This window comes from Eucyclogobius newberryi, unplaced genomic scaffold (assembly GCF_026437365.1).
Source record: "Eucyclogobius newberryi isolate DKJ021-1_F unplaced genomic scaffold, fEucNew1.0.hap1 SCAF_17, whole genome shotgun sequence".
Classification (NCBI taxonomy): Eukaryota; Metazoa; Chordata; class Actinopteri; order Gobiiformes; family Gobiidae; genus Eucyclogobius; species Eucyclogobius newberryi.
The window spans coordinates 32122645-32135941 of NW_027315801.1; the positions used below are offsets into that span (position 1 = coordinate 32122645).

General features: G+C 40.7%; 1 protein-coding gene across 2 annotated transcripts in view; it reads right to left on the reverse strand.

The window, feature by feature from the left end:
• The window catches only part of cpne5a (copine Va), a 109154-nt gene that overhangs the window by 52729 nt on the left and 43128 nt on the right, over positions 1 to 13297 (reverse strand). Inside the window, exons 4-7 of one of the 2 annotated variants that reach the window (XM_072450079.1) lie at positions 12252 to 12355; positions 11157 to 11196; positions 9935 to 9949; positions 9734 to 9810 (exon numbers count right to left, since the gene is read on the reverse strand). In XM_072450079.1, the coding sequence (XP_072306180.1) occupies positions 9734 to 9810; positions 9935 to 9949; positions 11157 to 11196; positions 12252 to 12355 (236 nt within the window). The remainder of the gene's footprint in view (positions 1 to 9733; positions 9811 to 9934; positions 9950 to 11156; positions 11197 to 12251; positions 12356 to 13297) is intronic. The other variant, XM_072450080.1, reaches the window with a different exon arrangement.

Here is a 13297-nt window from a genome sequence, read left to right on the forward strand (position 1 = left end):
ACCACTGACTGGGGGAAATGGAATGTGTGCTTTAAATGTTGTTGTTGTTGTTGTTGTTGTTGTTGTTGTTGTTGTTGTTGTTGTTGTTGCTGTTGTTGTTGCTGTTGTTGTTGTTGTTGTTGTTGTTGTGTCTGTATTGAAGTGAGCAGCTGTTTAGATCTGTATCTGACGTGTTCAATCCCTCAGATCCACTGAGGCCTTTTGTTCACACACAATGTTGACCAAAGACACAAAATATGACTCATGTCAAAATTCTCACCTTCAGCTGTAGGTGTTATATTCATAAGTGTATATTAAAAGCAGGAGAAAGTGCATCCGCTGAGCCGCTCTACAATTCTCTCATTTCATTTGAAGTTACACCCCGGGGTGCACTTAAATTTAATTTAGCCACAGCCATTTGACGGGGCCGTTTAGAGAGACGCTCTGTGGTGCCCACGCATGTTCCTTCAAAAATGAGGAATTACCCCATTATCAAGATTTCTCAATCCTCAAAATTATCCTTTCTGCAACTCAGAATGAAGTTAGGTGCTGTTTATATAATATATATGTGCTGTATATAATATATGCTGTATATATGACAACTCAAACCCTTAGTGAAACTTCTAACTTCTTTATATTGTGCAAAGTAATGTTTGTATGATGCATGCAGTGTGTACATCATGCATGTGTTTCTTTATTTGGCCTGATATTAATGCCACATTATGCTGTGTTTTGAGAGTTGTTCATTTGCCACTTTTTATCGTTAATATACAAATTATACACAAACTATTTTAGCTTTCTATACAACAGTGAATGTTTGCTTTCTCCATAAACAAACCCGAAACAGCTCACTTTCGTTCAGTATTTTGTTCTCTAGCCTCAGTCTGAGCGAGCCTGGTAGAGTAGAGCAGAGGAGACAGATGTTCCGCCAAATCTGGATTTACGCAGGCGGTAACGACACCCGGCGGAGACAATCAGAGGTGCTCAAACTACAAGTAGGTGCAGTGTGTGAAGTCGATGTCAGAGACCGTAATATTTTCTGGTCCCCTGCCCAATCGGCTCAATGCTGAACTGTACAGCCGCTTTTCAGCATTTATCTAGTTGCTCTCAAAACAATGTAGTCTTTATGACAATCCAACGATCCAGATTCAGAGGGTACATCTCTATTAGTTTGGAATTTGACCGACAGTCTTAGTGGTGCAGAGGAGCAGTGTAAGACGCTCTCTGTCGCTGAGCTCTCGCCCAAAAAGTCTAATTTCAGTAAAAGCTATTTCAGGAGTCACACCAAATAACTTAATACAAATAGCACTAACAAATTATACAAATAACCAAATAAATAAGCATGTAAAATATGGACTGCTAAACATTCCTCCAAATCTCTTTTAGTTATTTCATCAATGAATTAGTGATTATAACATAGATCTTCTAGCTCTAACTGAAACTTGGCTTCAACAAGATGATGTAAGACTAAATGAGTCCACCCCACCCAGTTGTGTTAACTTTCAGATCGTCAGGAGCACAGGCCGCGGTGGTGGTGAGGCAGTGATCTCACACTCAAGCCTACTCTGCAGTCCTACTTCATTAGAAAGCGGTTATGTTTCACAGTCCTTCAAACATGTAGTCATTAAAGCACAACTGAAAAAGCCTGATCTTTATCCTGACTTGTTGGTAAACTACAGACCTATTTCAAATCTTCCCCTATTCTCCAAAATCCTTGAAAAAGTTGTAGTTAAACAGCTTTGTCGCCGTCTACAGGACAATAACTTATTTGAAGTTTTCCAGTCAGCGGTCAGAGCCCACCACAGCAGGGTTCAGAGCCCACCACAGCAGGGTTCAGAGCCCACCACAGCAGGGTTCAGAGCCCACCACAGCAGGGGTCAGAGCCCACCACAGCAGGGGTCAGAGCCCACCACAGCAGGGGTCAGAGCTCACCACAGCAGGGTTCAGAGCCCACCACAGCAGAGTTCAGAGCCCACCACAGCAGGGGTCAGAGCTCACCACAGCAGGGTTCAGAGCCCACCACAGCAGGGTTCAGAGCCCACCACAGCAGGGTTCAGAGCCCACCACAGCAGAGTTCAGAGCCCACCACAGCAGGGGTCAGAGCCCACCACAGCAGGGATCAGAGCCCACCACAGCAGGGTTCAAAGCCCACCACAGCAGGGGTCAGAGCCCACCACAGCAGGGTTCAGAGCCCACCACAGCAGGGGTCAGAGCCCACCACAGCAGGGTTCAGAGCCCACCACAGCAGGGTTCAGAGCCCACCACAGCAGGGTTCAGAGCCCACCACAGCAGGGTTCAGAGCCCACCACAGCAGGGTTCAGAGCCCACCACAGCAGGGTTCAGAGCCCACCACAGCAGGGTTCAGAGCCCACCACAGCACTGAAACTGCACTAGTTAAAGTCACAAATGATTTGTTATTAGCTGCTGCTGATGAACTGGTCTCAATCCTGGTTCTGTTTGACCTCCATCGACCACAACATTCTACTGCAGAGGTCAGAATGTGATGTAGGTGTCGGAGGAACAGCCCTCAGCTGGTTTAAATCTTATTTATCTGATAGGTACCAATTTGTTCATGTAAACCAGAGCTCCTCACACTATTCTAAAGTAATGTTTGGTGAGTCACAGAGGTCTCGGCCCAATTCTGTTTACTCTTTATATGCTGCCGTTAGGCAACATTATCAGAAAGCATGGCATTAACTTCCACTGCTATGCAGATGACACTCAGCTGTATTTGTCAATGAAACCCAATCAGAGCGATCAAGTAGACAGACTTAGTGCTTGTGTGAAGGATAAAACCTGGATGACATTAATTATCTGCTTCTTAACTCTGAAAAAAACAAAGTCATTGTGCTGGGCCCTAAGCATCTACGAGACGCTTTATCTGAGCAGATCAATGTCAGTGTAGCCTCCAGTTCTACTGTAAGAAACCTTGGGGTCTTATTTGACCAGGAGCTCTCATTCGAAGCGCATTATACGTCAAGCCTGTAAACCAGCTTATTTCCTTCTGTGTAATACAGCTAAAATCCGAAAAATCTTGGAAAAACATATCCATGCATTTGTAACATCTAGTTTAGACTAGTGTTAAACTGCTCATGTCCTAAAAGCTCCATAAAAAGCTTTCAACTGATTCAAAAACAGGAACTAAAAGAAGAGAGCACTTTGCGCCGGTGCTCGAGTCCCTTCACTGGCTCCCACTATCTCACTGGAGTTTAGAATAACATTTTAAATCCTACTCCTGACTTAGTAGAAAGTAGAAAGGAGTTTGTCCTTGCCGAGAAGGAGGGTTTAAAGACAGGGGAGACTGGGACATTGCTTATTTCCCATGAACATTGTTTGATCTGTTTTCATTGTGGCCCCTTGAGGCAACTTTTGGGTGCAACAAAAATAACTGTAATTGAATTGAAGGCACGGGTAGTTGGATTTGCTTGTAATCAACCCTTTCTCGTCATCGATTTGCCCATATAAAGATTATATATGGTAATTTTCCAGGCCAGTCCACTTGCTCTCACTATGTTAGTATTAACAAACTAACATTTCATAGGTGAAGTACTATTGTTACCGTCACATTCGACAGAAAAGATCTTCGATAATCCTAAATATCACTCACAAAACGACTTCACATTCATCAGCTGTACTTCACATCTGCAGCAGTAAATCGCCTCTGGTCATTCCCTGTGAAGAGAAAACACTTGGCCCTAACAGTAGAGCAAACGCTGCCTAAACGCTGCTCTCTGGGCACAACAGTATTTACCACTGGCCCTATAACTGAAACATGTCATTCTCTTTGAAGGAATGCTGGACTCACAACAGGGATCAGCGGCACATGGGGCTTTGATTCTGCCATTACTCCTATGCACCATTTCCTTCTTCTTTAACCTTAAACCAAGTACATTTGTATGATTCCCCTGTCAGCCTCTGTTCCCTGTGGACACGTCCAGGCATCGCACAGCACTCAATGTTGTTTAGCCTATGGTTCATTTCCCTGCATGCATTGGGAGTGGGAACAAGGCTAATTGGTTTAATATGCTAATGCAGCGCTGCGTTTGTATGTTCCAGTGTGGGGGCTAATTCAGCATATAAACTAGATGCTTCCACCTATAGATAATAAGGGACATGTTTCTATAAAATATATAAATCCTACATATAAAGGATTTACTGTTTATCTTTCTGAGTTCTATGTGTCTGTGTCAGTTCTAGTACCGGTATGTTTCAGCTGTTGGTCAGATTTAGTATCATTCATTGATTCATTTTCTACAGCTTGTTCCTGTTTGGGGGTGACGAGTGACGGGAGCCTATCCCAGTGACTTTGAAAGAAGAAGAAAGAAGTTCATTTGTAATTTAATTGAAACACAATATGCACTGGGTGAATTTTGTTTGGATATGTGAAGGGGACATATTATGCCAAACTTTTATTTAGCTTTCATAAATCAGCTAAATCATAAACCAAGCAGCATCTTTAAGTAATTCTATAATATCCTAGATTCGAGGCTCAGAAAAAAAATAACTTTTTACCCACTCTCGCCTTTACTCCAGATCGTACAGAAAAACAGTTTTGAAACGAAAGTTAATGGGCTCGTTCTATTATTACATACTTTAAGATCAATGCTATGGTTTACAATGTAGAAAAAATGGTTTAAAAAGTGACCAAAGAGTGATTATTGCTAAATACCTGGGGGAAAACCTGCACAAATGTCTTCTTTAATGTCCAGTCACATGGGGTCAAATTGTGGATTCCCCTTTGTGACTTTCACCTTGCAAACTTAATTTACTTCAACTGCATTTACACATCCTCCTTCTTTCTGCCTGCACATATATATTTGCTGTTGTCGCCTATCACTCTGTCATATTGTCTCATATTTCCTGTGCCTCAGTAATTGTGATATATGCAGCTCATTAAAATCAGATTATAAGAGAAAGATTTGTACCACTTGTTACCGGTGTTTGTTGCGCTCCGTGCCATTCTCACTGCTCCACTGCTTTTTCTGTCTTAATAACAGCTCATAGAAATAGCCATACATCTCTGCTACTGCCTGTTATTTTCCCAAGACAAATAGGCTGATGGAAAACTCAGCATTACATTTGTCCCCATGTGCACAATTTAAAAATGATTGAGCCTGGACCGGCAATATATACGGAAAAAAGTATAACGCTTATTGCACTGCTGTGTGAGTAATGTCTGACATCTTTGCTGCTATGTAAATGGAATTAATCTTACTTCGTCATACTTTATCTTTCTGACAAGGATGGTACTCATATATATATTAAGGTGCACGGTGTGACTTTGCCTGGAATGTTCCACAGCATGGCATTAGACATAAGGTGTGTTGAATATCAGATCAAGTATTCATTGCTTGAGATCCCGGGACATTTTGATTTTACAAACGCACCAATACTAAGTGTGGAAAAAGACCTTAAGCAACTTTGCTCAATGTCAGTGGAAGAAAACACAGAGAAGCCTTTTAATGATTTTAAAGCTCTGATTAAGGACGATGTTATCTCATAGAGCAGCGTTTTTTTTACTTTCTGACTGAAGAAGTAGAAAACATGTTGCAATGAAACTAATAATGACATTCATAAACAAGCTTGAAAGCGTAAAGTTAACTTATTACACCAACTTCTGCAAACATCTGAGAATTGTATTTGCATTTAAAGGATTAAAGGGTTTGTGTGTTCTAATTATTTCAAAAAGCATGGCAATTTACTTCACAATACAATAAGTAAATGTTTATATTGAAAAATAGTGACGGTAATATAATAATAATTCTTCATAAATAGTTTATCTGTGAGAACATGTGCTATAAATAACATATTTTAATTGGTTTGGCGACGCTTGGTCTCTGTAAGCGACAGAAGTGTGACTCCGAACGTGATGTTTGCGACGCAAGAAGACTGAGAAGTGGGGGAAAAGCTAAAGTAGCTCAATGAGCGAGTTCAGAGTGACGGATTGGACAAGACACGATGGCTTTGTAATATTTAATCTGCTGTGATTTATTATGTTAAATGATGATGAGCGCTAATTATGTCTGCTTTTTATTTGCCACGGAAATTAAGTTGTTGGTTCGTTCCATTAAGGCCATTTGCGTTTCTTCTGGGGATTCAAATGATGTTTTAATTAGTTGTAGGTAAAAGCTGGGCAGAATTACGTGGCAAATTCAATTAAGTGCTACTTCTATTGACATATTACGACTAAAACACGACTAAAACAGTTCCTAGCCCTTTGAATTTTGTTCACTGACTATCGCAATAAACATTTTCTAATTCTGAATGACACAAAAAAGAAAAAGGCAATGGAGGATATTTTATTAAATCATGTCAGATGCTGCTGTCATGGTAGAAAATGAAACTAAAGCTCCAGGTCACTTTAGTGTGTAAGAAAAAGAGGCAAGAATGGTGGAGCGGGGAAAAACTCACGCTGGGACTAAAAGGCAACCATGAAAGCCACCAAGGCCCAAAGGCTATTGTTTTTAGGAATATATTTCTGTGCGCAAAACAGAATGTCAGAGGATGAGATGGAGGGAAAGCAAAAATCACCCCATACATACTGTCACTCCTTAGGTCTATTTATGTTGTATGTCATTCTAAATTGTGTCACAATGAAATATTAACCACAAGTCTTTTCGCTCTTTTAGCAACCCTGGATTGTTCCCCCACTGCTCAGTAATGTTAAATAATGGACACATGCCTCTTATTCTTTGCTAGAGCCTCTCTCGCTGGACGCCACAACCTTTCAGTTACTATCAACGAACCGAGCTACAGTCTACATCCTTTTTCTTCTCTTTATGAACACTAATTGGAGTAATTTCAACTCCGAAACCAATCAATACCAATATTATTTCACTGTGACAGAATAATAAAACTATGCTCCCAAGCTAAGATAAATTGTCAATAAAAGCATTACCATTAAAACAACACAGTCCAGATAACAGAGAAGAGGATGGAGGCAGATGATTTAGGTAAATACATGCTTCTTAATCCTACAACATTTGCCCTTATTTTGAATTAAAAACAGGATAAGCCCGTGACATTTGCCAACTGTCTAGTGGTTCATATTAGAGCGCCTGGATGAAAAGTGAGGATATTTAGAGTCTCTACATAAAACGGTGAATCGAGGTCAAAGCGAGAATAAAGTGAACGTGGAGGAGACAGGATGTTAAGGCAGAGGCAGAGACAGAGTGGGGAGAATGCGCAGAGGCAGGCTGATGTGGTTCTTAAGCAGGTCATTGGCTGCACTGTGCATTGGGAGGCCTTGTTTAAGCATGGACAACAGATTTCTTCAGTCCCCCCAGGGAGCTGAGGCCCGAAGAGGCAGGGACACATCAGGCGCATGACAAGCAAATGGAGCTCACAGTCTCCGGGCCAATGGAGAAGGGTGGAGGACTCTATTACCCACCGACACGCCACTTTAGCTATTCACAAACCGACAGGGACAAAGCTAAAACTGCACCGACTCACTCGCTCTGGACTGATACGTGCTCACTCTCTGCACTGTCGGGTCAACAAACTGGGACAGTAGAAACAATGAAATATGTTTATCTAGAGGGTTTTGCTACATAACTGTTCAACTTGTTCAATGGCCATTTTAGGATCCTAAATTGTTACAGACATTTGAAGCTTAATTATTCTGTAAATGAAGTTAAAACTGCTATCCTCTCTTTGGAACCCCCTCAGGCTAATGTTCTCAGCCTGAAGTTATGCCCCGGGTATTTTCTCACTCAGTAAACACAAATCAGGATTTGACAAAGAGCCTATCCTCATTGTTACTTTGTATACAAAAGCAATATGTTTTTAAATGTTTTAGGTGTCTGTACTTTACTTGAGTACATTTTGCATTGGATACGTTTCACTTACAGCTTCACTACAGCTATGCGTCACTATCTTTAGGTCTGGGTGACGCCTGGGGGCCAGTCAGACCCAAAGGTAGTGCAAGGGCTACGAAGATTATTTTATGTAATACTGACGTGTTTGGTTTTTTGCTCCCGTATTTTAAGTAACAAAATGAAATACTTCACACACGGCAGTAAACACCTTATTAACATGATCCATGATGGTTAGCACTCTTACCTCACAACAGGTACATATTTCTGAACTAAAAGTGCTCTGCTTTTTGCTGAAAACACAGCAACTCTGGTATTTCTTACGCAATAATCTGCAGATGACAGATTTCCACAGCGGCATTGAAGGATGGCTCAAATGCAGTGGACATATTTCCCTAGAACAACAATAAAGTATACCTTGTCTTACCTCTAGTATTAATAATAGACATTGATGATATTGCAATTTTATGGTACATAATGTGATGAGTAGTGTTAGCAATGGAAATAATAGCAGCAATGGAGTAGTAAGAGTTGTAAAGTACAGTAGTAATTATGTCATAAAAGTAGTAAAAGTCGTGCAAATTCTATCAATGGGTTGATTTAAAGTTGGCCTTGTTGAATTTGGAGGATCCTGGATGAAGTAGTGACTTTGACCATTTCTAAAACACAACCTCTAATCAATAATATTAGCAATTTAACTTCTGAAACACAGTGATGGCTATTTCTGAAAACCCACTCCAAGCTTCTCAGTGTGTCTGACGAGTGTAAAGTCTGGTTTTGGCCTGAGCCATGTTTCTGATCTGCCAGCCCTCACTGGACCTCTGAAGTGACTCTGTGTGATGCCGTGCCACAGTCTCTGGCCTCCCCCTGAGCCCCCTCCAGCTGCACACGCCTGCTCCTTCAACACACTCCACTTGTCTACTCGTCAGTAGAACTGCCTTTGACTTTACACACAACAAATCAAGGACAGGCCCAGGTTTGCACATATGGCCACTTCAGGGCCATCTACAGATACATATTCCCCGTGACATCGATCTATACATCAGGTCATCGTAATGACTGTAATTGTGTTAAGGAAGTCCCTGGTTATGTTCAATTATTCATTCATATGCCAGAGGCTGGTGTAAATGATCTCACAGATTAGCTTCTGTGCTATTCAAGTTAAAATAAAAGAACTAAAAATAAAATGAAATAAATCAAACAAACAAATTAAATGCATTCAATATATTAAATACATTAAAATAAATGAATGGTGCAATGCAGGGCTAGTATTCATCACTTTGAAACAATCAGGGTTTTTCTGCTTCATGTAATTGTGAACTTTTTAATCTTGAAAACTCAGCTATGGGTTCTCATTTTACAACTTCAACAAATTGTAATTACATTGTTCAATGATGCTTGCATGATGAATTAAAAATGTATAAACAAGGTAAAAACAAACCACAAGGAACTTTGCTCTGGTGGGAGCAAAAGCAATTGTCCCAATCCAGCATAAACAAAAGTGCGAAAAGAGGAAGTGAGATGTTAAGATTAAACCCTAATGTGGTGCTATAAAGTAAAGATCTTCATGTGGAATGTTCAGAAGTATGGGTTTTAACTGCTTTTACCAGGCAAAACATAATGTTAAACCAGTGTTTTCAAGAAAATAAAGGGGTATGGTAACACTTGTAGCTAAGATATGTTATTTATTATTCACTTTCATAATTAGAAGCATATTATTTTGGTTGAATGAGTTATTCTAGCAATGAATAAGAAAGATGAGCGCTTCAGTGGGTCTATTGAGTGTGAGGTCAGGTGCTCTCAGAATCCCAGTGAGGCGAGCACTGGGAAATGCCGTCTCATTGTCTCGGATCTTTCTTTTGTTAGTTATTTAAACAGTTTGTTAAAAATGTGACTTGTGCAGGTACGTCTTTTCTAAATTAGAGCGTTTGAACACTCACCCCAAAGGTTTCTCCAGGCGGCTGGCTGGCGAGCCCACGATCTCTCCCAGAGTGCAGAAGACCTGGCCCAGGAAGTCCTATGGGGGAGGGGGGCAGGGACCACAGAGAGCGGGGGCCATTCAGGTGGGGGTAGAGGACAGTCGGTAAGGGTTTAGCCCGGTCAACAGCATTTTACGCTAATATAATAAGTGCAACACGTACGTTAAAGTCGGTTGGCTTCCGGGAGGAGGAGAACGAGGAAGAGAAAGATCAGGCAGCAGCAGTGATGCAACAAGAGCAAGTCGGGAACAGAAGGCACACCACTCAGAAACCAGACATCATCAAACCAAAGTGCAAAGAGCAGAGAGGGGAGAACATGGAGTGAGAGAGAGGATATGGAGTAGAGAGGAGAACATGGAGTGAGAGAGAGAACATGGAGTGAGAGAGAGAACATGGAGTGAGAGAGAGGACATGGAGTAGAGAGGAGAACATGGAGCAGAGAGAGAACATGGAGTGAGAGAGAGAACATGGAGTGAGAGAGAGAACATGGAGTGAGAGAGAGAACATGGAGTGAGAGAGAGAGAGAGAGAACATGAAGCAGAGCGAGGAGAACAAGCAGCAGAGACAGACCCAGAGCTCCAGATCAGAGAAGGTGCAGAGCAGTGCCATGGACACAGTTAAAGCAGCACATCGAAGAAGCAAATATTAGGCGTTTGGCTGTGTGCAAGTTTGAAATAACATAATTTCACTATCACATCTTTTTTGGTGAAGACCACAGCTCATCATACATTCATTGGATGGATAAATATTTTTTAATACACAGATTATAACTGTAAGTATGCGTTGTAACATAAATATTTGTATGTGTGGGTTACATCCAATTATGTTCTATATGTTATCATTATTCACTGATCAGCTATAACATTATGACCACTGTAGGAGAAGTATTCATATCAAAGTGTTGGAAACAGGATTGAGGGAAACGTGAGGGTTTGAGGGAGTTTGAAAAGGGTAAAGTTGTTGCATCTGCCGGTCATAATGTTATGCTTGAGTTTTGTAAGTCATTTGCCTCCACGCTCATTTGTTCAATGTATGTTTTGAGCAAATGTGCTTTTTTCCCTCTGTTGTCTTGAAACATAAAACTCAAATCAGCAGCTTGGCGGTGCGCTGGGGGAGATGCCTTAAAAGCTTTGGTAATCATATGCAGTGGTTCGTTTCTCATTTAAAAACAATGTAATTGTGTTTGCCAGGTGCAAATGAGACTCTATTATTATGACTCTAGGAATACATTAGTTGATTTTATAAAATAAGCTCCGTGTCTCCCCATGAGATGCAAGCATCTTTCCAAATATATTTGAGAAAGTAGCATTTGATTTTGACTTGCAAATAACCAGAATATTAATGGCATGCACAGTTCTATACAGACACAAGTGGTTTTACTTACATGTTTTCCAAGCTCGGGACTTTTAGAATCAATATCATACCTGAAATTACAATCCGTGTTGTTAAAGCAGTGGTACAAGGTGCACTGGGATTCTCTTGGTGGAAAGCAAGATTATTTTGCAGTTAAAGTCATCATTTAAATTCGTTTAGACTAGTCCTTTGTCAGCAATGTTTTCGTCTCATGTGAAACCAACATTTAGTCTTAGTTTAGACCTTCAGTTAAATCGTTTTTACACTTTTTTTCCACCTAGTTCAAGGTAATTATTTCCATTTCTTAAAGATAATCCATGTCAATCCAAATATCCTCTGAGGTATAGCTGGGTGGTAGATAAATCATTATAAAATCTCATCATCTAAATATAAAGATGATTGTTTTAAATTCTTAAGCATCTTGGCCTTAGGGAGCACCAAGAAGGACGCTCTATATAACGCACCAGTTAATTAAATTGTCCATTGAATAGTATATTAATTCCATTTCTGACAGACGCCAATGGGATCGTGTCGAAACAAATGTGCATCGCTACGAAGAAGTTTTCCAGCATCTGCCAGTCACCACCGCTGTAAAAGTAATTAGACACTGGCAATGCACCGGCTCCCACCGCCGCGATAAAAGACACATGTAAATGAGCTGCACTAATTGTGAGGGGACGTACTTCCTCCTTCCTCATTCAACCGCTATATCATGGCGGGGTACCAAATGTATTCATTATCTATGTGAAAGTCCTCGGAGACCCCCTGAATGCATCCTGGGACTTCAAGGTAAAAAGGAAAGGGAAACATAATATAGTTTGTGCCGGGTTTTTTTCAAAAGAGAGAATATTTTAAGTCCAAAATGAAAGCTGACCCTTCATAATAGTTGAGGGCAGGGTGTCCGGTGGTCTTTGGAGTTTGAATGGGGCTTTCCTTCACACATTTGCTTTGCTCAGGGAGGAGATTAGAGATAAAACGTGAATTAAATATTTAGTAGCCCTATACCAATCTCTCATACTTCCGAGACCCTGCGCCAATGAATAATTTCTTAAGAAGACGGGATGGAGTTGTGACGGGGGAGGAGAGAGTTGGGTTAGACAAAGGGGGATTGATCTGTTCAACTCACACGTCGAAGCGTAGACTCTGTTTCTCCTCGAAAAAGTAGTCCAGGATGTACTTTCTTACAAAGTCGGGATTCAGCGTGTTGTCGATCACTTCCGTCCGACCGAACTAGAACAGACACAGAGACGAGACAGATGTTGTTGCAGAGGATTCCAGAATGTTCATGTTCATTTACTCCCAGGTTTAGGACATCTCAACTCTGTAGCATTGTTTGTATGATGAGGAAACAATAAGTGGGCCTACATAGTGATGGTGAAGAATGTGAAGATGATGTAATCCCTCAGTTGTCCAGGTGGGGTCCAGTGCAAAATAAGGTCAAGACAAAGGGCTAATCAGAGTATGCTAATAGGTGAGATGACTCATTAGGTCCATGAACGATTATGCAAAATATGACTTTATCAACATCTAGAGTTTATTTTATCTCCCACTTCAGACAGATTTTTAAACCAGATTTGTGTCAGAACTAAATAAGAATAAGCAAAACATCAAGAAATGTTGTCCAGTTGACAGAATTCAACCTTCTTTTTTGCATTTGATAAAGTTTATGGACAAGGTTTAATGACAAGAAATCAAGACTATTACATCACATTGAAGGAATGTCAATTGTGTGTAATCAGGTGTGAAAACTCTGATTATATATAGTACATTTACAAGGACCATACAATGTTTACCAATTCATTTTTAAACTAAATGTAGACATAATCATAATTACAATAATCATAATCACAAAAAAGTTTAGTTCCTGAGCATTTTGTAAGATGGCTCTCGTTTTACTTCCCATTAAAACAATTGAGCACAAATAATCTTGTTTTACTTCTATTTTACCACCAAATCCTAGCCTTTGTTTGACTTCTGCGCTCTGAAATGCAGCTGCACACACACTGGGCCAGACTGGGTGATCAGGTGATGATGAGACAGTGTTGCCGCTCTATATTTTGTCTTAACACTGCGAGCTGTCGGGAATGGTGGGAAGATGACAGATATGTTGTTCTCTGGCGCAGAATGCCTCTATAAAAAGAAAGGATTTGTCAGTGTCACTCGTGAGGCTTG